This window comes from Phymastichus coffea, unplaced genomic scaffold (genome assembly GCF_024137745.1).
Source record: "Phymastichus coffea isolate CEN01 unplaced genomic scaffold, Cenicafe_Pcof_1.1 PCOF00138, whole genome shotgun sequence".
NCBI lineage: Eukaryota > Metazoa > Arthropoda > Insecta > Hymenoptera > Eulophidae > Phymastichus > Phymastichus coffea.
In genome coordinates, this window is record NW_026706949.1 from 21024 (window position 1) to 46830 (window position 25807).

The 25807-nt window shown below is 40.1% G+C and overlaps 3 protein-coding genes across 3 annotated transcripts in view; 2 read left to right on the forward strand and 1 right to left on the reverse strand.

The window, feature by feature from the left end:
- The window catches only part of LOC131671909 (rap guanine nucleotide exchange factor-like), a 71047-nt gene that overhangs the window by 19586 nt on the left and 25654 nt on the right, over positions 1-25807 (reverse strand). Inside the window, exons 3-4 of the mRNA XM_058948702.1 lie at positions 25363-25490; positions 22831-22914 (exon numbers count right to left, since the gene is read on the reverse strand). Of these exons, the coding sequence (XP_058804685.1) occupies positions 22831-22914; positions 25363-25490 (212 nt within the window). The remainder of the gene's footprint in view (positions 1-22830; positions 22915-25362; positions 25491-25807) is intronic.
- On the forward strand, positions 5345-6126 carry LOC131671910 (uncharacterized). The gene is made up of 2 exons (XM_058948703.1): positions 5345-5587; positions 5708-6126. Exons 1-2 carry the CDS (start codon positions 5438-5440, stop codon positions 5948-5950), a joined length of 393 nt encoding a protein of 130 aa, XP_058804686.1. The 5' UTR covers positions 5345-5437; the 3' UTR covers positions 5951-6126.
- Positions 6152-7252, forward strand: LOC131671908 (kynurenine aminotransferase-like). Its single transcript, XM_058948699.1, has 4 exons — positions 6152-6271; positions 6490-6656; positions 6745-7095; positions 7163-7252. The coding sequence occupies exons 1-4, from the start codon at positions 6214-6216 to the stop codon at positions 7220-7222; spliced, it is 636 nt and encodes a 211-aa protein (XP_058804682.1). The 5' UTR covers positions 6152-6213; the 3' UTR covers positions 7223-7252.

The window sequence follows — 25807 nt, forward strand, 5'->3', positions numbered from 1 at the left end:
GTATGCTCCTTTGCTTTTTTGCAGCTCGTGCATGTAACTGCTGCTACGCGAACCGCGGGATTATTTTTCTTTTGATTTAATTTTTTTGAACTACTTTCCCGTTATCCGTTCGAATGGTTCATACGCATAAGATGTAATTTTTGAATTGCCCTCCCCCCGCTCCCTGTATATTGGTATGGTTCTCTGGTTGATTCCTGAATACGTTACCCTTCTATAAATGCCTCATAAATGTTTGCTCAAGGGGGTGGTTTGCTGACTTACGCCAGCAGGCATTCGATACATGTTGCAATAATTCATCGGAAATACAGAGTTCAAGTTGAAGTAGCTTCATTCGCGTAGCTGCTGTACATACGTAGGTACATGCGAAACAGAGGGTTACAAAAAATTTGAAATATAAGGGTCGAGGACACGTGGCTGTATCATGGCAAACGTCGAGTGTCAACAAAAACTGGCGTCCAGTCACTAGAAAAGTACACGTCAGTTTCCCACGCCTTATGCTCGCGTACACCGGATGATCCAGTATAACTTCGTGCTAGATTGGCTATAAACTGCCGAAGGCGAAGAAGTTAAACTCCTGCAACTGCCGTGATTGAGCACGGACGGGCTTGAAGGTAAGGAATCAGGCACCACCTAAGTACCCTCCTGCTTTCTCTCACTCCCCTTCAAGTGCGCTCGGCCGTGCGATCGACAATTGCGGCGTGTGGCTACTTCTGCACGAATACGATTTGTTTGTTGAATATAAGCCTCAAATACGAACAACGACGGATGGAAGCGTAAAGGAACACAAAAGTCTTTGGCGGTACAAGCACATTCCAGGCAGCGTCAGACCGCCTAGAAATCCCGGGAAAAACTACGCGGAAAAATGCGTTCATCGATCGTTCAATACAAAATAAAAAAAAAAATAAATAAAAAAGAAGTTATTTTTAGCGAGAAGTCACGTATTGGATATCTCCTTTGCTTCCGTCGTGGCATGCTTGTCTCGTTCCCCAGGCGCATAACGATTAGGAATTAGAGCACTCCACTCGAGAAAGGAAGGAAGTTGTCTATAGGTTTTCGCGAAAAGGGAACCAACTCAGATATCGATCGCCACGACGACGACGAAGTGATATTAGGGTTGTCGGGCGTCCGAGAAATTTGACTTTTCATGTATACCCACTCGAAAGTTTTCCATAGCTGTCGGAAAGTTCAAAAGCGACCGCTTTAATTTGGAAAGGAAAAGAAGTTTCCTAAAAATGGTTCATTTTTTTTTGTGCCAGAGTAATGAAAAAGTAGAAAAGCTTTGATAAATATTTGCATTAGTTTTGTCGTAAGAGTATATGCAGCCCCTACAATGAAGGAAACTTAAGGATACATCGAATGGCAACAATGGACTGGTCAGTAATCATCTCCCCTTGTTATCGTCTTTTATCGAACTAAATTATCGCGCTAAAAATTGGCAGGAGCTTGAAAACAATATATAGGAAGCTCGCTATACAGTTATTTTTCAAAAAATTGATTTTAAAAAAAATTAGAATTTTTTACAATTTCTTCAATGTACAGGTATATAGAGAATATCAATAAAATGGATGTTTCTCCAAAATGTCAAGAATAAATGCTGAATGGACCGACTGCTTTTATTTTTTGAAAAATCGGCATAACAAAGATGTTTTGATAACATCTATTATTATTTAAAGGTTTCTTTCATTCTATCCATTAATCATCAACTGAAGTACTTTTCCTCTAAATAATAATAAAACATAAATGAAATACTAAATTATTTCATAATTTATGTACAAAAGTGATGCTCTGAATAACGAAATTTCTTTCGCGTAATAAATATGAAATGTTTTTGGGTTTACTCTTTTTCGAGGAATATAGACGATTCAGTTGACTGAAATAGATGACAGAAATCTTCAGACAATTATAAATTTAATTAAAATTTAAGAATATCAATAGCGTAGTACGCTTCGCGCACTTATTTTTCATTTATACTATTTAGTTTCACATGTTTCAATCTAATCAAAACTATTCATAGACGAAATTAAAAATCTTAAATATACCACATGCATAACACTATTTGATGCTTTAATATACTCAACGTCCATTGATGTTAATTGTTCAATAAAAATTCAATTAAGTTTATATTCGTAGCTTTAATTATGATTTCAAATTTAATAACAGCAGATTTTCAGAATTTAGATATGGATAATGGAAAACGCACTAAGATCGTTTTACCTTTTTCTTTTTCTAAATAAATCGAACCATCAGCAGTGCCTAACAATTTCATTTTCTTCGTTTTATTTACACGATTGTTTACGATTTAAAACTTTATGTATGATATTCCTATATAATAATACTTTTGTTAGCAAAAGTACTGGAAATCATTTTCGGCTAATTTGGTGCTGTGCTTTTCATAAACTAAATTTCTAAATATTCTCTTTCAGCAATCAACCTGCTATATTTCATCTATCCATTTGTTACATTATTTACTTTATATTTACATTTATAAATTTACTTTCAGAAAATTTTTTCAAGAAATCATAGAATCATATGAGCCGAAATCACTTCATAGTATTTAACGTGAAACAATAATTGATTTTCTTTTTTGTTGATTATATTTATTTAAAGCTAAATTTTGTAACATAGATATTTAATAAATTTATAAGTCCTGAGAATAAATATAATTTAAGCGCATTAAGATTCTTTTACCATATTATTTTAAGGTTAGGCCGTTCAGTGAATGTGGGATTTTATTGTTTCTTCAATGCCTACGAATTGTCTTACTTATTTTTTATTCACTTGCTTGATAATAAATCGATGTAAAATAAGTCGAACTATTTATTAGGACCGTTTTGCTACTTTTGATACTGATTTGCTTACATAAGCATGTATGTTGTTACAGTTAGTAAGCCAACCAGACCACGAATAAATTGACTTCACTTTCAAACCGATCTTCTCTTATATCAAAAAGGAGGGTTTTATCTCTTGCATATCAATCAGATCTTATCGGAAAAAAATTTTGGTTAGGTGAATAGTTTAGATTAAAATAAAGTAAAAATATAGTACAAGAATGGTATTAAAATCTGTATTTTCAAAATAATTCTTTAGTTTAACAATTATGAAATATTTTAGTATCTAATTTTTTTCTGTATTGAAGCAAAATACTTCAGTTGATCATTAATGGAAGAATTACTATATAGAAACTTATGTGTTCTTATGAATAGACACTTTCAAATTTTCATAAATTTAATTAAAAGTTAAGAATTGAGTATATACATATTTTACAAACACAATAATTTTAGGCTGCTATTTTTTTCTGAAGTGGTTAAAAAGTTTGTTGATGAAACATTTGCTTTTCTCATTTGCTTCCACTAATGAAGCACAGCGTCAATTAAAAAAAATCTCCTTGCGTCTTACCGACATTCTCTACATGACTGTACAGTTTCAGCCCAAATAATTCACTACTTCGTGAATAAAAAATTAACTTATCAAGAGATCGAAGAAAACCAAAAAATTTTTTTACGAACTTAATTTTTCGAAAAATAGCTGTATACCGAACTTATACAGTTTCAAGTCCTTATCAAGTAGCGCATAATAATTCAATGATTAGCGCAGGATAATTCAATGATTATTGATCGGTCAATTTTTGCTGTCTGACGTCGCCTTAAAACAACACTTCGTACAACTACAATTTTATTCACCGGGAATGAAAAACAGGAGAGAGAGAAAGAAAAATGAGAGCTTCTACTTGAAATGTCAGGCACGTATCGATCGCCGTGCTCCTGTGCGCAGGCGTGTGTGTACATAAATCCTAGTTAATAGAAGAAGGGAGGAAGAGAGAGAGAGAGAGAGAGAGAGAGAGAGAGAGAGAGAGAGAGAGAGAGAGAGAGAGAGAGAGAGAGAGAGAGAGAGAGAGAGAGAGAGAGAGAGAGAGAGAGAGAGAGAGAGAGAGAGAGAGAGAGAGAGAGAGAGACTGGAAAAATCGGCAATCGCAGCAGGTGGGCTGGGTTCGGGTTGAACTACGGCAGTGCCTTTTTCCTATTTTCTCTCGTCTCCTTCGTGAATTTGCCTTCTGCGAGGTATTTGCGCACGCTAGCAGAAAAAACGTAGATATCTTTCGAATAAATTTTTAAAAGATGCGAATAAGTATTTTTCTTTTTTTTTTTCTTGGAAAAGATGTCTTGTATACTCGTACTGAGATAAACATATATATTTAATTTTCGAATTTGTATTAATATTGATAAGTCTTATGTCACTGCTTTCTTCAGGTAATATAATTATGTAATATTATAATAATAATAATTTATTCTAGTTAAGTATACATCTTTTGCTTACATTACCATGCCATGTAATACAATCTTTTAACATTATGAAATTATGTAATATTATATTTTTCGATTATCATGATATTATGTTACTATTGAGTTAATGACAATGTCTTTAAATAAAATTTGATTCAATAATGTATTGCGATAAAGGCGAACCAATACTTATTCTTTTGTGAAACACTGAAAGTTATATGCGATTAACGGTACGAAACAATAGAACTATAGACCTCTTATGACATTATTTTACTGGTAAATATTTGACAAGTTAATCAAATCTTATTTTTTCAATACAATCACTCATCAGAGAAAGTCTACTAAAGATAAGCCATAACAGATGTTGAAGCATATATAAAAGTAAAAAACAACGTAATGGAATGATCATTTCATTTGAAATAGCGTACAAAGTACGGTGCCAGTTACTTCAATCTAAACTAAAATTTGATACGGTATGTTAATTAAAGATACATAATTTTTCTGTACGATAACAATTCAATAGTATAGTGATCACATTTCTAAAGGATCGCGTAATCAAGCTTTAATGATACAAATTAAAAAATATGCGTTATTTTATTAATTTACAAGATATTTTTTTATATAAAGCATTATTTTATTTTTGAAGAACGGGCTGCTTATACTGTATGCAATACCGAACATTGAAATAAAAATAAAGAGAAGCAAGGAATTTAAATTAAATTATTTATAAGATATATCTACTAATTTATAACTTTTTAAGATTATCACAAGATAAATCCAAATATTCCCAAAAAATATACCACCTTGAAACTAAGGGAGTACTTTACATACTTTTTTGTTTTACAGATCGGAGTTATTTGTTTTACGGAGTACTTGATAATAACTTTCTTTCAAAAAGGATATCTTTCGAAGATGAACACTTACGGCATTTTATTGTGCATTTTTTTGACACTGGTAATTGTTTAGAATTTTATTCGATTAAAAAAATTTATTTTTCATTTAATTAATTTTGTTTTCAAGATATCAAATACAATTCAAGCATCTGTCGTATCTGAATCCCCTATTGCAGAAAGTTTCCAAATAAATGGCTCAATTCTGTAAGTTAAGATAATAATTTATAATGATTTGAATGATTCACTAAATATTAACAAGTCTTTATGATTTTTAGTACTCAGATTGATGTCACACTTGAAAAGTCCAATGTACTTAATTTAGCATTTGGGTATCCCGATTACCGTCTCCTAAGTGAAACACAATTTGCTCTATTGGAAAACGCTTCTGCTCCAAGTCAATATTCCCCTGGTACCGTAAGTTCGCACTGTTAGAATAATATAAAATTTAATAGATAAATCCAGAGTTATATTATAAACAAAGTTATTAAATATACTGATTATTAATTTTACTATGACGTGTTTTTGTTTGTTTAGGATAGTCCAAGATTATTGGAGGCAATTTCAAAATTCTACTCAAAATTGTTAAACAAAACTTTAAATGTAGATGATAATATAATTATTACTTCTGGAGAAATTGAAGCTTTGTATCATGTATTTTCAACGCCTGTACAAAAGGGAAATGAATGGATTATCTTTGAGCCATGTGATAAATTTTATCTAAGTACAATTATGGCGGTTGAAGGAATTCCTAAGCCCATACAACTAAAGCCAGTATGATTTTTCTTAATTGTTTGAAATCAAAGTTCAAAAATATTGAAGTTATAAAAAGATTTTCTTATTTTTTATTAAAGAAATTTAACGAAACTCACAATCTTACATCAGCTGATTGGATCTTTGATAAGGACGAATTGTCAAAACTTTTTAATAACAATACAAAAGGCATTGTTATTAACAATCCGCACGATATATTTGGAAAAATGTTTACGCTAGATGAATTAACATTTATTGCTGACTTAGCAAAAAAATGGGGAACACTTGTAATGGTTAATGAAGTATATGAATTCTTTACTTTCGATAACAACGAACATATCAGGATTGGTATGACCTTTCAATAGTACTCTATCACACTCGTAAAAAATATATACTATACATACTACACTTTTCATATCAATAAGAGTCTTTCAATGAAATTTGAATTAACCAAAACATTTTATTAGTTGAAAATTGTACTTGTTATTACGTTGAGTTTTTATTAAATAGGTTTAGAATGTTTAATAAAAAATTATTTGTCATCTCATGTATTTTCAACCTTCCAGCGACTCTACCAGGAATATTTGAACAAGCAATCACAATCAGCTCTGTTAAAACAATGATTGCGACAACTGGTTTTAAAATTGGTTGGGCTTACGGAAGCAAAAAACTTATTTATAGTATTAAAGAAATCCAAAGTCAGATCCCTAGGAACCCCTCAAGATTTCTTCAGGTAATTTGTGACAATTAGGCCATTGCATTATATACGTTACATATACGTTAACAGCCTGTCATATGTCATTGAATATTCGTCGTTATAGGAAAGCGTTGCGGTTATACTAGAGCAAGAAACTAAGAATTTCGGCAAACCTTATTCAATTATTGAACGTTTGAAAAAACATGCTCAAGCAAACAGGGACTACTTGTATCGGAGTTTGATTAAGGTTGGAATGACTCCTATACTTCCTCAAGGTGGTTATAATATGATTGCTAATTGGACAACAATGAGAGACAGAATTTTGTTAGAATCCAAGAATGATGAATGTACAGATTTGAGATTTTCAAACTGGTTTATAAAGAATATTAACATATTGAGTTTACCATTATCACACTTCTACCATGATGAATACGAGTGTTCTAGAAAGGATTTTATTAGTATGACGATTATCAAGGTATTTCATATCACGCGTCATCTTAGTATTATGAGTATATTTAATTTTAATTTTTTTAATTTTACAGGGAAGTGATACGTACAAAAAAGCTGAAAAACTTTTATCAGAATGGCTTTCACGACAATAAATCGAATACCATAAATATTTTTCTCTAAACAGTGGCATTTTGCGATCTCTTTGTAATGTTTACTTAGGGAATCGATGATAAGTGAAATAAACTTATCTAAAAAAGAACAAATACAGCTTAATTATTATTCTATCGCGTAGAGCTTTAGAAAATCAAAGAGCTTCAAGAACTAAATGCATCTTTTGTGATGTCGGCAAGACAACAGGCAGCTGACGTTTTGCAGATAGTATCGTTTCCTTTCAATAGCCTATTGGCCTAGATTTTCATTCGTCAGGTAACAATAACGTTTATTGAATCGGAATTCAAGAGATGGAGACGCTTAAGTCTAATTCAATCTAGTTATTCGAGTCATTCTCAAGATGTAATGAATATATCGATCTTAGCATTGTCCTAACAATATTTCCTTTAATCTGAATCTTTCATTGCAGCCAACAAAAGAAAACCTCACAATGCAATAAGAATAAAATTCACTCGTTTTAAAATTCACTTGAATATATTGTGTTCTAATTCATTTATTCATTTTATGATAAACTGTTGTTAACATTTGGTTTGCAAAGCACCACAATCAGCAAATAATAATCTCATATTACTAAAAAAATTGCTACACGGAGCTAGGGCGAATAATACACCTGTCTGAAGTACCACTAAGTCTATCGTTTTCTTCTCAGCGCTTCGATGTTCATAAAGAATAAAAAAAAACGAAAGGCGTATGAAAGGCATCTTTTGTGTGCCTAGACCTGCCTCTTCGTCATCTCTTTTTTTTTTTTTTTTACTACGCGCAAGTTCTCGATGTTGAGATGCACGAGATGCGGCTAGACGCTCGTGCGCTTTTGATGAAAGCTTCCGCTTCGAGAGCGCAAGCAATGGCTTTATCTTGCAAATTTTGTAGATACTGGAGTGTGTATCGAGTGAAATCTGCGAAGCAAAGCTTCCGCTGTAGTGCTTTCTCAGTGTGGAAATTTTTGAAAAAAAAAATCGACACTTCATTCTACGAAATTTGATATTTGCTTTTTACGGGAAAATTGTTGATCGAGTTGTTAGAAGCTTTCTATATTCGCTCTTTTTTCACCAGAAAGCGTGTTATGTGATATTTGGTAGCACTCACGAACATAAATAAAGTCTGAGTCGGGACAAGAGACATAAAAGCTACCCTCTTTCTCGTAGTGTATCCTTGACCTGCCTGTCTTCTTGATCGAACGAACGACTTTTACTATTTTTCTAGAATAAGTGACATTTGTCTAACGAGTCTGCAGAAAAATGACAATCACTAATAATTAATTAATCATTGACTATAAAATTTTCAGCATTTCACTATGCTATTCCATGTATATGCCGTGACTATAATTTTACAGGCTCTGCATCAGAGCAAAGCTACTGTTGATCCTACAAGCCATGAACTATGGTCCCTATAATAATGCCTAGTAATATATCAGACCTATTGTTTATGCTGTTACGAATACGACGTAGATTATCATTTTTTTACTTTGAAATATTAATCTTGAATATAATTTAACTATAAAATAATACGAGAAGAGAAACGTCCCGGGAGTTTAATATATAATTTTGAAAATTATTTAAGTAGGTTATGCACATCTGCCGTTATAATTCGCATCTTTAAAATGCAGTAAAAAATTTACTGCGTCGTGTCATAAAATTAGTATTAACTTCATCATTATAGTTAATCATGCATCACTATAGTTTTTTTACTTTTATGAAAAATAACATTGTCACAACAGTAAATATTTTAACTGGGCCGCATAGTTACTCTTGGTCTTCATGCACTCGACCTACAATCCGCGGAACTCCAAATATTTAGCACAGGACGCGGAGATCTCTGGAAAATATTAAATAAGCTTTAACAGCAAAAGCAAAAGTAGGAACTGTCTGCCTTATCAATGTTTAGAAAGTATAGTATCAGATGCCACTGGAAAACTCCACTTTACCGACTCCAGATCAGGGAAAGCTTGAGACTTTTCCAGTTCGTTAGCCGTCGGTAAAGTAGAAAAACGTTTTTCAATTTGTTCTCGCTATATCAATAAGCATATCATTATCAATAACTCACGCTTTCGTTTTGTATACGTTGATGGCAGATACATACCTGAAACAAACAAAAGAAAATACATAAAAATTTATAATTTTACCTATTCAATACATATATTTTCATTGCATAACAAATTGGCAATTTTTGCAAGATTTTCATGCAAAGCTTCATAAATAGAGGAATGCGAGTGGAAAAAACTACTTATATAGAGCAAAATCGATGTCGCGGCACAAAAATAAAAGATGAATTTGCGATAATCCACCTAAGAGCTCATAGCAATGATTGAGAAAACATCCATGATGGATAACATTTCGCGGTTTTTCTCGAAAGATAGCGGGGAAAGTATCGAGGATAATACTTTTGAAACTTTCTCGCAGTGCGGGGACTTTTTTTTACGAAGGAGAAAGGTGAAAATGATTTGGAACATAAATGTCGCCGTCGTCTCGTGCGCATAATCTCAGCGCGCTCTACAGGAGGAACTAGTTAATTTAGCTTCCACCTTGGTCAACCGGACCGGTTATAGCATGCACTTTTCAAACTCGCTGTATGCTATACTTGTTGAATTCTCGTCGTAAATCAAGTTTTCACACAGGTGAAATGAGTTTAATCTGAAGAAAAAGGTGAACTCATTTTCTTTTTTCATAAAAAAAAGAAAGAAAAAATATGCTGTTTAACAGTGAAGCGAAATCGTATCCTCACGTATAGAACTTCTCGATATATACCGGAATAGTCGCGGTCCAGGACTCTCTTGCCGCTCGAGAGTCACAATACTTTCTAGCTCGAGGCTATACGACTCGATACATAAAGTGCAAACGGGCACACAACGTTCCTCGTCGTCGTCTTGGGTTTCGCACGAATTTCTATGCTCGCTGCCGCGCAACGATACACACACGTGTATATAAAATACAATCTCTGCCGCTGCAAATTCTCTCACGCTGTGGTCATACTTCGCACGGATGCACGTGTGTGTTTTCTCCCGCTTTGAAGGTACTCCCTGATTTCTCTCTCTCTCTCTCTCTCTCTCTCTCTCTCTCTCTCTCTCTCTCTCTCTCTCTCTCTCTTCTTTTCTCTTTGCATCTGATGAATGTTGATAACCAACCAAGTTCTTTAAGGTTTGAAATTCATGAAAAGTGATTATGTTTTTGACTATATATATATATACAGACATTATTTTTCTTTGTTTTCGTTTTTGTTTTTAAAGACAACCTCAATTCTTCATCTTGCCAATCGAAAATCTCAGTAGCTCTTTTTGTTGGATGTATTTCATTTTGAACGGACAATCCACCGCATGAAAAACTTGCGGTTCAGGCAACGCACGGCTTTAGAAATGATTAAGAAATTGTGCAATCGCAACTCGCCACTGCCAATCTCGCACTCTCATAATTAAAAACTCGGCCCAACGACACTTGTCCCAAAGACAACGCGCGGCTTCTTTCGCGGACAAGGCAGTCGCGCACATTTTCTTTCTTTCTCGCGTGTCGCGTAACCGTGAGAGAATTAATTGTGCTTCGATGCTAATTATACAGTACTTCTCTGCTGCAGCTCTCGCCGCGATGACAGTTATCTAACAGCACAACGATAAAAAAGAAACGTAACGAGATTTGCCCGTTCGTAGGGTATCCCTTATATAGATACGAAACGGCAGATTCGTGTACGGCGAAGGAGTTTCGCGCGAATGATGCTTCTTATTCTTATTGATCGGTATGATATACATTTCATTACCTAATAACAGATTTGTAAGCACGTAATGCTCCCTCGTGACTATCGATGGAGGCAGGTTTGTTTACGTAATGCAAGTTATCGCGTAGCTCGCCACCATTTCTGGTACATATATATCTTAACTCGTAAGGTATACCATTTCGTTGCACAAATTATCCCTCTTAGTGTTTATTTATCCGAGCGACGGATTCCAACTGCTTTTTCGATTCCAGCGTTCAGTTCTGTCAATAACACAATCTTAATTGAATTCGAGAGCTGCCCTCCGCAAGTCCCTTGCGCGCGTGCACTTGACAGATCGAAATAACTCGGATTCTCGCGCAGCCTCTAAATTAAAACTCAACGCGCGCGTATAGACGATATATTATTTCGAAATCCTCGCGCGGCGCGAACTTGCGTAAGCCTCGCTCCATTCCACGCATTTTCCCGCGCCGCCGAGACAGCAGCCCTTCTATTTATCGGGAGGGGCCGATAGGAAAAAGGAGGATTCGCCAATTACGCTGTTATTCCCATTTATCTTTGCGAGCTCGAACGAAATGGAATACAAAGATCCATTGAAAATAAATGACCTGGACTTTTTTCCACTGACTGAAAAATCTGGACGCGCTCTTTATTTATTCGCGCTAATCGATAAAATTGACAACGTCGTTTACGTTGCTACGGCGCATTCTATAAATATGGAAATCTATGTTACTGTTTTCACTAAAATGGAAATAATATCATAATTGCACGTTAACGAGCTTTCTTATCTTTTATAAACATATTAGTTGAGAATGCAATGGTGAAATAAATATCCATAACGTCTTATAGATACACTGATTTATTAGTTAATATTTAATGGTCATTTTTTTCTGAGAAACCATCATACTCAAGAAGTTTGACGATTAAAAAAAACCGTTAAGGACCCTACTAACGAAACATTTTATAGAGTAAAGTAAGCATTTGATATTTTTCAAAGTGTACAATGAATTATTCAAAACAGATATTATAGTGTATTAGAACAGATTACTCGGCAATTTGCATCCACCTCAGCACAGTTCAACACTCACAAGGTTAACTTTTACTCGCTTAGCCGTTCGCACCAATACTTATTCATCTTTTTAGCAATCGTAAAGTAAAAACCAAATAACGGATTTCGAATACACATTAAAAATATAGTCCAACCCCGCGAAAGCACGTAAATCAAAGCCCTGAATTCCACAGTCGATACAGCGTATCATAAGAAAAACAATGACCCGGCGGGACTCGGCGAAGGGAACAGAAACGACTTACACATGCACGCGGGTATTTACAGTTTCTAAGCGCAACTGTCGTCGTCGATGGTTGCACAAGTGCACCTGTGCCTTCTCCCCCCTCCCCCCTTTCGCTCTCTGTAGCCACTCGTTTCGTTGCACTTCACTGCGCTTTTGCACACACGTGTCAGCTTCATCTTTCGATGTCCGTTATCAGCGTATCAACTTTTCTTTTTTCAACGGCCCTCTTTTCCTCCCATCTCTCCTCGAAAGAAATATCGTCGCGCGAAAATAGTTTGGCGACGTCCCGCTTCGTCGTGCACGCCGACAAGCGGCTTTCGAAGCGAGGCGAAGAAAAGCTCAGAATCGTCACGGCGCCTCGGAGAAACGTCAGCGCTGCGGGAGAGCTTGACTTTTCATTTAATTGGATCTGCGCGGAACTTTCACTCCGAGCCACGAGCCCGACGAGAGCAAAGACGAGTCAATTTCGAAAAGCGCGCACGGAGCGCGGCTTTGTAAATTAAATTCTGCGAGTCTCCGCTGACTCGCTTTGCGCCGACGTTACGCTCCGTGCTTATTTTCGTTTCTCATAAAAATGCATTTGGATGAATTTTCGTTCGAAAGAGCTTTAGTCCCCCCTGGGAGGGGTGGGTGGGTAATAATGCTTCAGCGAGGAAAAGCTCGACTGTAGCTTAATGTTTGCACGACAAAAAGCAGCTTGATTTAATATCAAACGGGTATTTTACCCAGATAATACCGCAGTCCTTCGATTAGATTAAAATCCGTTGCGTTCGCTCCTTCTAACAAGCCATTTCTAACAAGCCATTTCTTTTGCGATATTACGTGATTTTCCGTTCGATCGTGCTTCTCTTTCGCACGCACTGCGACCATTATAAAGGAGGCTTGATTGAATCTCATTGTGTGCTCGCAGCACGAGGAAATCGTCAATTGATTATACTTCATTGTGTCGCTCGAGCGACGCTCGATTACCGGGTCAACTTGCCCGATCGTTGCTCTTTTTACTTGTCGCGCCCGATCAGTTATGCCAATTGCCCGTAATTTCGGTTGCGATGCTTTGCGAGGATACGTATTTCGATCAGGTCGTTCCGCTTGATGAAGCGTTTTCTTTCGAATATTTGCACTTGCAGTTGACGATACCGAGGCTTTGGCGCAGTGTCTTTCAAGCTTTCTCCGAGCCGAGCGACGAGTTGATTGTTTTCGCTCGTTGCCTTCGTATGCCGGCGATCGAAGCGACTACGAGCTCAATAATATAAAAGTCGCGATCATTGTGAGAATCTAATCAGCGACCCTTCCTCGAATACTCGATCGTATGGTAAACTACGGCAAGATGTTTAGGTTAACGAGTTCGGATGTGCGACTTGAAAAACACTCACCGTCAGTGTCCTGCGAATTCATTACACAAATCACCATCGATGCCATACATAACTTGTTTTACAGTGCTTTTTCCCTATTGTTGTGAGAGTCGCAACTGTTCATTCGAAAATTGATATATAGCGTGAGATGGCGAGCTTCGATATCGTCTTTGAGAGGTTTCGAGGCGAGGAGAACTATTTGTACGAGATTTTGACGAGTGTGGAACCGACATTACCGCAAGATGGTTATTTTACCGTTGCTGGTTGGACACCCTGATGATCGATCGTCCTTAACTCGACAGGGGAAACAGACAGATACATGAATTTTAGATTCGATAGACAGTTTATGATGAGTATTGGTCTCCGACTTGTCATTGTCGAATACTTATAGAGCACCGGTCTAACAGTTTTATTTGGCTTACAATGATTAAGAATAATTTCATTATGAGAAAAAAATTCAGAGACAAGGTTATACGAAATTTAAGGGGAGAGGGAAGTCGCGAGAGTTGAAAGCAAACGCAATTATCGAAAATCAAAGAAACACACGAACAAGAGAAGAAGAAATTGCTCATGAAGTGGGATATTACACGGAGCGACGTCGTTCCTCCTCCCACCCATCGCGACCATGATGTGCTGCAGCACGCGGAGGACGAGCAGAGACCGCAAAGAGAAGCGAGTCTCCGCCTAAAAGCGATACGCTTCTTTCTCGTCTCTTTGCCAAAGGCGAGATATCAAAGTGACTTGGCAATGTTCCTGAAGAGCGGCGATTTCCCTCGTAGCGTTTGCCAAAATGTGCCCTTCGTGTTGTCCGCATTACGAGCGCGCACCAAGAGTTTCCATATTCCCGGGGAATCGATGACCAAATAATGAATTGTCATTTCCAAGCTTTCGAACTCTGTCGCGCGCCGACGCAGACAGTCTCCAATTGACTGTCCACACGGCCACGCAAAGACTTATAAATAAAACACAGCGAAACGAAAGCGCAAAGGGGAAGAGCAAAATCCAAAGTGGAGAAGGAAATTTTCAATGCCACGGAGCGCGCGGCATTAATCAGCCCCGATTATCGATTATCAAGTCTCAACTCTCGGAATAAACTGCCCTCCATATAAATTAAAACAGAGGGAAAAAGCACTCGGAGCTGACGTCGCCGACGCAACGAAATCACTCGAAAGATACGTTGGTGTGTGCGCTTAACAAAGAGGACTTGCGCTAATTTCGCGCGACTGAAGAAATGGAGGACGAGGATGAAAAAAAAACGAAGAAGAAGAGTAATAACAGGCTTATCAGCATCGCATCGCGAAGAAAGGAGCTGACGAAGGAATGCGCCTCGATAGCCTTGGCTCTTTTCATTTTTTTTTTATATCCTCCTCCTTGTGCTTCCTTCGCCAGCGAATGTATGTGCATATACATGCTCGAAGCGAGTTTCCTTGGAGTTAATGATCGATTTCTGCGTGTTATGCTGTGTTGTGGGAATTTTTATTCAGAGACCGGTGGAAAACTTGATTTGAAATTGATTTGTTCCACTGCTGCTACGATTATCGCTGATGCGGATTTAATTGCGATGATTATTATTGGCGATTTCGTTTCGTCAGATTTGTTGGTTAAGTGTGTGTTACGAGGTAGATATCGAAGGTAGAGGGAATCATTGAAATAGAAAGTTTCGGTAGCTCTGTTATTTCGGTGTAACATAAAATTCAGCGCAAACGTTCAAAAATAGCCTTGCTAGTTGCGATTCCATTTTACAAATCGTAATTAACTACAAACCGCATCAATAAGACTATACTTTGTACTTCCAATCAGCACACATTGATTAAAAATGTTTACTCACTTGCCTTTCTCACGTCCAAAAAAACAGCATAATCAATTTAACGTCCTCCCCCTTTTTCGGCCTGTACCGCAAAACTTTTCAATTAAACTGCCCGGGGCAAATTAAACAAATGTCACTCGCAGACAATCCCATTGTGCGTACGTACACGCGAGACACGCTCGCAGATCAAAACGAGAAAATTGAGTCGCGGGTATCGGACTTTGATGTTCGTGGCAGTACTGTAACTCTACCGGCGATGATGAAAAAGAAAAAAACCCGAGTCGCGAGGAATGAAATGAATCTCCATTTCTTTTTCCACCAGTCTCGTGTAGTCGAATCGGCCACACGTGCGCTACTTGACGTGCGAATTTTCCACCGCGAGAGAGAGAGAGAGAGAGAGAGAGAGAGAGAGAGAGAGAGAGAGAGAGAGAGAGAGAGAGAGAGAGAGAGAGAGAGAGAGAGAGAGAGAGAGAGAGAGAGAGAGAGAGAGAGAGAAATGCGACGCACGCACGTGCGCGTCGTGCGCGCGCGAGCAATTTGAATGGCAAATGTGGACGGGAGTCGTCACGTTCCGCGCGCACGTGCTCTAGTCGTGTGCTCCCCGCGGCTAGCTTCGTCGCTTTCCCCGATGTATAACGGCCCGGTCGCCCGATCTGTCGGGGATTCGGCGGTACCATACCGGGAGGTGCGCAAATTACAACACGACAGTTTCGTTCGCCGTGGCCGAAGGTCGATTATCCTCGCGCGGGAAGGTCACGAATTCGAATTGGAGACGTTCCAGCGAGCTCGACGTGCAATTTTTCAATGGTTTCTTCCGCACGTATACAAAAGCGCAAGCTAGCGTCGATCGCTGGATCGTGCTGGGGGCGTACGCGCGGCGACCGAAGCTTTTCTCGGAAATCAAACGTGACGCTGCTCGATCGCGTCTGCGTAGTATTAAATCGATCAAGCTCAATAGATTTAACATCGTGTCCAAGTTTGAGACTCGAAATTGATCAACTAAAGGCTTCCTTCCTTGAAAGCTCTCGCCGCGGTTTCACGTACAATGCGCTGAACTTTCGCTCACGCATATGGCTTCGACTTTGCCGTTTGCCCGTGCGCTCCTTATTTTACAACTTTTCGCTGTTTATTGTATCTCGCGAACAATCACATGAGGCTACACTTCACGAGCTTCGCAAATGCCAATACTCGGCGACTTGACACTTAATTAACGATATATCAGGGATAACTTTAGCAAATTAGACATCATTAATCGACGAGTTGTAAGTTTGTCAGGCGAACAATGTTCGCATACCGTCGTCCATCTCATTACTCATGTACAACGTGCATTATCCAGATGCCACTCGCGGAAAATCTATAGGTCGACGCGGAGTCGTAATCAATGCGCTGCTTTTAATTGAATATCGAGCGCTTCGGTGGACGAGCTCCAATGGAATTGACGTGTACGCAACATCGCTGCTCGGCAAATCGAGCGCTGCAAAAGTCAACTCGATCCCCTTTCTTGCCAAAAGAAAAAAAAAGAAAAAAAAAAAAAAGGAAAAAAAAAACAAGAGAACGCGCGTGGCAATCCCGTCGAGAGATTAGCACTCGTCGCTTCGCGGCGTGGAAGGCAAAAGCCGATTGGCCACCGTCGTGAATTTCGGCGCGAGGGGTGATTCACTGCGGATATGCAGAGCTGCGCGTGCTGGCAAAGGAGCAACTCGATTATAATTTGCGTGAGAGTACAATTAATTGGGCGCGCGTGCTGAAGCTTCGCAAACCAAGCAGCTTACATTCTAATACGGAATTTACCGATGACGAGCTTGCGGGATATAACGAGTTTCTATACGCCGTTCATTATCGCACACACCCACGTCAGCCTTTTTCGAGTAATTTCATTACACGAACTGGAAAATTGAACTGCCTACAACGTACGAGAAGCAGCAGAGGGAATGAATAAAAAGCCAACGAGGAGAGACTCGCATTTCGCCTCTGCTGTGAATTCACAAAGGAGTCGGAGAGGGGAAAAAAACGAAAGAAGTCCTGCTACCACCGCCGACACTCGATTTTCTCACTCTCTAATAGGACAGCAAAGGCTTTCGTAAAAACACACAAGGTGCACTCATGCAAAATACGATGAGGACGGGGGTGCAGCGCGGTGCTACTAATAACGCGTTGAAAAATCTATAAGAGAGAGAAACGGGAAAATGCATGCAACCTCGGCTATCGACGCGCGAGCGCTCGATTCATAGAGGCCTTTAGAAAGAAATGCACGGCGGATGATCGCGATATTTGTGAGTCGTTTTATTTGCAAAACTTATTCGCGCTGGCGTTGAAAAAAGCAGATAAACAAAAAAATAATCGTCATGCGACTTTCTGGAGCGCGCCCCGTCTGATTCATTTTCATCGCGCTCCTCATCCTCGAGGGAGCGACGAATCCTCGTCGAAAGCAGACGTCCGCGAGGCGACACTGCCGAGGCGGCGACGCGTGGGCGCGGAGGAGGCGTTCGCAAGCGCGTACGTGGACGGGCGGCGACGAGGCCTGGGTGTTGCGCTACCCTCGACGCGCGCGTGCCAATTGATGACGCGAGCGCAGCCGATGGGCGAGCAAAGCGTCTCGTGCGCCGATTTGGCGAGCCGGGTGGAGAAAAGAGAGTACCCGTCGTGTTCTCACCGGTCGTCCTGAGTGACAGTGATGTCGGGCGGCGGCGGCGGCGGCGGCGGCGGCGCAGCCAACGGGGCACCGTCGGTCGCATCCAGTTTGCCGGCTGTGTGCTCTGTTCTGCAATTCACTCGCGCGCACGCACACTCACTCACTGGCACTCGCGCCGCGCTTTCTAAAGCAGCAAATCGGGTGAAAGCGCGCGCGCGCCGATCGACGTATCGCCGAAGCTATCCTTCGGCGCGGCGACCTGCTGCCAGTCGCAACGCGGCCGAGCTATTTTTTTTCCTCTCAGTCTTCTTCTTTGTTTGGGTGCGTTGCGTGCGTACCACGGGACAAAGCGACGTTGTGCTCGTGCGGCTCGCGGCGCGTAACTGTGACTTCGAGGCTTGGCTTCCGACGGCTCCCCCTCTCCAGCGACGGCCGCGGCGACCTCTCATTTACCCTTTCTCTCCGCTGCGCCGAGCTATGCACGCGCGCAGTCTTCGCTGTCGCCGCCGCCGCTGCGGTGAATGGAATTTTATACGTCGCCGTACGCGCTCGTGTGCGTGCAAAGAATTATTGCGACGCTGCGTGCGTCGGCCGCGAGAGATGATTTCGTGCGACGTTTCGTCGATGCCACTCGGTTTCTCGCTTCTTTCCCGGCTGCTCTTGCGATTCGCGGAACTGGAAAGTGTCTCCAGAGCTCCATTAATGTTTAATCGTGACAAATTCATGTCGAACCGCAAAACCGGCACCGCTGCAAGTGTTTTCTTTTTTTTCTTTGTTTTTTCGAAGTGCCGGAGAAAAAAAAAAGACAATGTAACGCCCACGCGCGAGCGCTCGATTCATAAAGGCCTTTAGAAAGAAGTGCACGGCGGATGATCGCGATATTTGTGAGTCGTTTTATTTGCATAATTGCCGTAACTTCGCCACCGGCGGGGGAAGGGAATTAAGCTTTTTTTTTTATTGACTCTGCATGTGCGCGAAAATAAAAAAAGAACTACGTCAGGCCGAAATTTAGACGAGAGGAAGAACAACGCACTAATTAAAACACTGATAAGATTGCGTAACGAGCAAAGCGTCAATCTGCGCGAATTATTTTATCAGCCCTGATTTTAATCATTCGACGAGTCAATTTGATAATTGAACTTCCGGAATGCACGACTGATAGTTTCAGACAGAGATATCTTTTTAAATGCTATTATATCGTCGGATAGCTTTTATCCGCCACGTAAGCTTTTTAGTTATCTACTTCGCATTGCCGGAAATTCACGGGAGCTGCTTTTCACTAGGGCTGCTGCGTGGATCGAGAGAGGCTTTATTCAAAAGTTTTGCGAATGGGATTTTTTTTCCACGAACGTCCGTGCGAGTAAAAATTTTTACACGTTGCTTTTGAATGTTGAAAGGATGCACGTATGTAGGGCACAGTTTTAAAATTGAGGGTGCGTGGTGGGATGAAAGTTTTTCATGAAAAGTAACAGCAGACTTTTGTCATTATTCATTTTTAAAAGTCTGCGATGAAAGCGATTAAAAAAAGCCGAATATCGTCTCTAGTAGTATTAAATGTTTCATCAAAAAGCAGGAAAAGAAAGAAAGGCAATGATATAGGAGATTCATTGCGAGCTATGCAACGACAAAGAAGACAAAAAGAAATTGTTAGTCCGCGCGCATCTAAATGTAGCCGCGAATCATGCAAGGGCCGAAAAATAAAAGAGAGAAAAGAGAGAGGGAAGGAGAGAGAGAGAGAACAATTCGCGGTGTGTGTACGCGGTTCCGTGATTCGTTACTACGATGTGGACGCGGAAAGACTTTTTTCAATGACTGGGAGGTACACCAACAATGAACGGGTTTGTTCTCACAAATTAAATCCACTTTTTCCTTTCGGGCGTTTCTCGTGATTTCTCAATAATGATGATGAACGCACAACCTTTTATCGCTCAAAATGCCATTTCTGTCGTAATGATAGATTCCGACGTTTAATTCTTGGCTGTCAAATGTAATTGACACACGATGAATCTGGACAGGATGAAATTTTTCATTGAAACTAGGCTGCTCCACAAATTGACCATGCGCACATTTCAACATGATACGTGAAAATTTGCGGATGTACATTTCGATTGTATTCAACCATGTGGAATCAGTTCTCATAAAATTCGAACCTACGATTTTATCTCCGCAAATTGAACATTATTTACACTTGGCGCATAGTGTTCGAATTTGAAAACTACTTGCACAAATCGCTCAAAAGCAAAGCAATTCCTGCCCGTCCGATCTTTCCAAAGCAAAGAAAGAGAAGAATAAAACGGTGGCAGTAAAAAAACAGAAAGTCAGGATTTTCTAACAGATTATAATGCAAAGTCGCGCGAGAGTGCACTGGAATGAAAATACACGACGATGGCGACCTTCGATGTGACAATCGATTACAGTCGACGCGTGAAATTTTCCAATATCCCGGAGAAGGAACGTCTCGCAGGCTCGCGGGACGTCACTTACTAATTTATCACGCTCATTACCCTCTCGCCTCACGCGTTCAGGAGTGAGCAATCCCCTCGCAACAGAGGCTTTGAAATATGGCGCGAGATGAATTCTGCTGTTTCTCGAGAGCCCGAGCAAAGCCTGAAAGCATCGCGGAGAACTCGGGCGAGACCAAAAGCTTTTAGCGCTTAGCATACGCCTCTCGCGTGAAATATCCAAGACGTTTGATAGGCAGATTTCCGATTCAAGCCAGCTAATCCCAGCGAGAGCATTCAACCAAACCATTATCAAATGAAGCCGCCGAAATTGAACGCAAAGCCAAATCAAAATTCGCCCACTGTGCGCGAAGCCCTCGTACACCAATTATCAGTGTATTGAGCGCAAAAAAAAACGCGGGAAAAGCTCTCGGCGAGCTTCGAAAAGCAGCCATAGAGAGCGACGTCAGTGGCTGCGACTCACGCACGCTAAAATTCAAACGTCGCCATATAACGTTTCGTCTCGTTGGGCCAATCATCGAAAAGCGATAATCCTGCCTTGAGCTTGACCTATAGCTGCTGCTTTGCTTCATCTTCGGCTATTCGCTTTACAGACGCGAATTCCGACGGGCTGCTTTCGTGCATTGACGAACATCCTTCTCTTTTCCGAGGAAAGCTTTGTCGTTTGATCCGAGTTGTTTGATGATTGTTTGCGCGAGTGAATTGGGCGTCTCTCGAATTAACATTACTTTTTTTATTTTATTAAACGCACTCGACAGGTCTCCTTTGGATTTTGTCTTTAAACAAAGAAAATCGATAACCTTCGTCAAATGTCCGCCCAAGCAATATCTAACATCAACGACCTCTTCTTTTCGGACACTAACCCGTGATTGTTAATTCCAAGTTCCCGAAAAAAAAAAAGAAATCATACGACATTCGCATTCGCATACAAGGCTCTCTGTCGTACGCGCATATCGAGCGACCCATTTATCAGCGAGGGACAGACCTAAAATAGATATAGCTAAACGATATATAGTATAAATTGCAGCTCGCGCACAGGGTTTGTTTAAGTTTGCCGCCTGCGTTTCCATCATCAAACTCGCCATACACACGCGGAGTGAAAAGCACTTGCCAATTGGAATAGTTTATGCGCGACTGCCTCCTCTCGGGAAGTGTTTCAGATCGCTCGGTGTGTTTGTCTGCTCTGATTGTTTATGTGTTCTGCGACTTCGCGAGCGATTAATTATGCATGCGCAGATACTCCGATTGGAAAGATACACGTGTAAAATGAGATTTTTCGAGAGCGAAACAAACAAGACTTTCTATTGCGCGCGAGGACCCCTTCGAAAAGTCGGGCCCTCGGTTTCTCTCCGTCTTTCGCGCTTCGGGCTTTGCGAAAATTTTTCACGGAAAGTCGTCGCGAGAGCCAGTCTCGAAAATCCTGCTACGAGCACAAACGTTAGAAAACTTTACAATCACGCGGCAGTGAATTCCACGCGGCGCGCAAAAACCAGTCAATGATAATTTGCCCGCGAAGCGATAAAGTACGTAACGCGTCTAAAACTTTACGAGCCGCAAGCCGTAACAACCGAAATCACTGGAGTGGCGTATGCGCGCGCGCGTGTGTGTATGAAAAAACCCTCGTGTATACGTACACCAACCATCGATTTCAAACGCTCATCGAGGCAGCAACGTAAAAAAAAAGAGAAAAAAACCAGCGGCGGTCATTATCCGGTAGCCCTCGTAAAAAAGTCTCCAGTTGCATTCTTGCAAGAAGAGAGTCCCTTTAACGATCTCTCTCGTGGCGCGGGTGCAATGGCTTCTTCTTCTTCTTCTTCTTCTTCTTGCGCACGAGTGGAAAAGTCTTCCGGATTGTCGGGATGAGACTATTTACCAATGAACACGCGACTTTTTCATTGTTCGTTTTTCCTGCGCTAGGACAAATATTTTGAAAGAATGATCTTTTTCTTCGGGATGGAGAGGAGAAAAATCGGTAAATCGCCTTACGGTTACTCTCTTACTGGAAAGTGCATGTGAAAAAAAAGTAAACAAAGTGAGACCGCATTACGTAAGTTCTGGTGAGTATACGTCGATCTCGTAATAATAATTCTTCGAACGTTTCATCGACTCAATTTCCCGCAAAGAAGAGGGCACAATTTCGCCAATCACTCGAATAACGACCGGCGCGGATTAGTTCGGTCGAGAATGGCGACCAAGCATTCGTCAAAAGTGATGCATTACACGCGACTTGAGCATTGGTATTATAAGACGTGATGGCAGTTTATGCGATACCGAAACTCGGGTGAGCGGCCGCGTATCAGTCCCTCCAATGTCGCCACGTACGTATAACATCAGAAGATCCTCACCTTGATCTGGGCAGGAACATGGATCCGTCGATGAACACCGAGCCCGACAGCAGGATGTACCAGCTGGTCGCCAATTCGCCGGTACTGTGAATGACAAAGTAGGTATTAGTCACTTCCTTATCCGTCCGAGTCAAAACTCTCTTCTTTCTCTTACTTTTTACGAAAGAAAAAGAGAGAGAGAGAATCTGAATGCTCATTTCTTTTTTATAGTTATTGACGACTGGCTTGAAAACTGAGTTATATGTAAACGGGAAGACGAGTTTTGAATTTTACAATAGGAAAAATCGAGCTAGAGAGAGGCACGAATTCTTGTGACTGTTGATCTAACCGATCTTGGCTTTCTTATCCGAACCGGGTTGGTTAGATCGGCAAGTTTCTATTCTAGAGCAGGCTAATGCCGATACTGTTACAATGTAGCTGCTAATTACTATCCACTACGCATTATCACGAACGACAACAAATAAAAAATAGCAGATTTCTGATGCACCCTTGAAGACTAAAAAGTCGAAAACTGGAACTCTCCGTCCGCAACTTCCTCGAGACTTTCGGATTTCCGAATCGCGGTGACGTCGGTGCTCGAGAATTCCATCCTTGCATTAGCGCGTTTTCCACGTAAAGGAGGTGCTGTTCCGTTATTACAGTCAGAGTGAGAGAGACAGAAAGAGAGGGAGATGCTCGCTCGCGGCCGGAAGCTCGAGCTGCTCTTTCTTCGACGACCGACTGACTCTGCAGTCATCACTATTTTTTTCTGTATCTTTTCCGAGAGTTTAAGGAGTGTTAGTACGAAAAAGAAATGCTGATAATCTTTTTCAAGTTCGTGTCTGACGTGACTGTAGCGGCAAAGTGTGCGCATAATATACATCGTACACTGAGATTTCCAACATATATTTTCTTTATTGATCATGAATATAGGATATTTGGAATGTCTCGATGAAAGCACTCGATAAAATGTTTTTTAGCTTTATTTTTACAACATTCTTTAATAAGATTTGGGTAATTGTGTCATTGATAAAAAATTGCCGTTAACGTTCGCGAATAGAATTGAGAATGTAAATCACTTAGTGTTCTGACCTTCATGAAGTTTAATTATATAAGCAAACGCAGGTATTGGTTTTTTGCAAAAGTAGAATAATTAACTAATCGTAGAGAATCACAAATAATGCACATTATTCTCAGAGAAAAAGGAAAATATCGATCAAATTTTTCCAAAAATGAAGCTCATTTTTTTTGACACGCATCGAAAGTTCGATTATTCCAAATTAAGAAACGAACGCTTCATTATTTACAATGACTGTGTTATATTTTTTTTATTTTTGAGAGACACATAGGATTGACTCATTTTTCAGGAATCCTCATTCACTTCGAGATACTCGAGCTGTCGTAATCGAAGCTTGATGGGCATTTAATGGATGACAAAATATAAGATATGTATTTGTTGGATTGAATATCTACGACACCTGACGTTGGAATGCAATTCATACAGGTGTTTTGTCGGTAAGGTAGGAAAAATGGATCATTCGGTAATGAATCGACTCGATACTGCTGCAAACTCAAAGTTTGTAACTCTAATCTACATAATAAATCAAGTTTTTCTATTGATTTTGATCTAGTATATGCTTATTCACATTGCGAAGCGATGATCTCAAAACTATTTGACAATCCATCACACGGTAACTTCCCGACATCATTCAGTCGGTAAGGCAGCAATCCACCTTTCTCCTCGCTACCGTCATACATCGAAAATTCTATCTTACCATTATCAGTCTATGTAGCGTACGTACGTGTGCCGCAACACATTTTACGCCAACTGCCATAACCACGTGTTTCTCATTTTGATCGATTGTTTGTTTACATTCGCGGTTACCCACTTGAAAACAGAAAAACTGATAGAGACACTTATCGGGCGTTCGTGTTAATTGGTCCCGCGATTCACTAATTGCCATGTACACGAGATATATTGTTAAGCTTAACAACATCACGAAACGGGAAAACTCTGACGTCGCGTAAACCGTCGACAACGAGGATGCACCGTGAAATTCCATTTCCGGTCTCTCTCATTTCTATACGCACGCGACATAGAGAGAGAAAGAGAGAGATATATCTGTGTTACGTAAACCCATATAATCGCGCGCGTGCTGCGACTGTCATGAGAACATTGGTTAAAACAGAAACGGCGAAGAAGCGTATGGGAGAACTAGGCAGTCTTTCCACGGTTTGAGTGTACGCATAACGTTGCTGAAATCTTCTTTATATTGACGCGTACATGACGGCAACTCTACGCTTGAGTTTATATAATGTCGAAATTTTCTTTTCTTTTGATACGCTGTGTTGCTTGGACTGAGCATATTAATTTTACGGCGTATCATTCGACATAATATTTAAGCGTTAAAACATAAATTAGTGTTAAAAATCATGAATCGAAAGTAAAAAGGCAAAAAGTAGTAGCGTGCTTATGAAATCGATATTCCTCAATCACTCAATGATAAAAAAGGATTAGAAGAGGGCTGATATTAAGATGAACAATGTACTCACTAGTAAAGAACATGGTTGGCGTGATGTCTCTCGTAACGCACAGTTTTGCAAAGCTGCCGTAGCACCGAGTCTCTGCAGGGCCGCAATGCTTCAAGTCCGAGTAGTCCATAGTATATGAATTGGAGATCCTGCAAAGAGAGAGAAAAAACAATCATATTTTTCCTTTCTTCATTGTCTCTCAGAGTCCGAGAAAGTTCACGCGAAACAATTGTGAAAATTTTTCCCGCCGAGGTGAAATTTTTTATGCTTTTCAAAGTCTCACGCGCAAAATGGCATCGTCGAAAACTATACTAAGCGACCGCGTGGACAAAGGGTAGGAGGAGGAGAAGAAGAAGAAGAAGAAGAAGAAGGAAAAAGGGAGAGGAAGGTAGATACGCTTTACGTGTGCATGTGTATATGTATATATGTATAATGATGATGCGTCACGCAACGTCGCGTGTGAAAA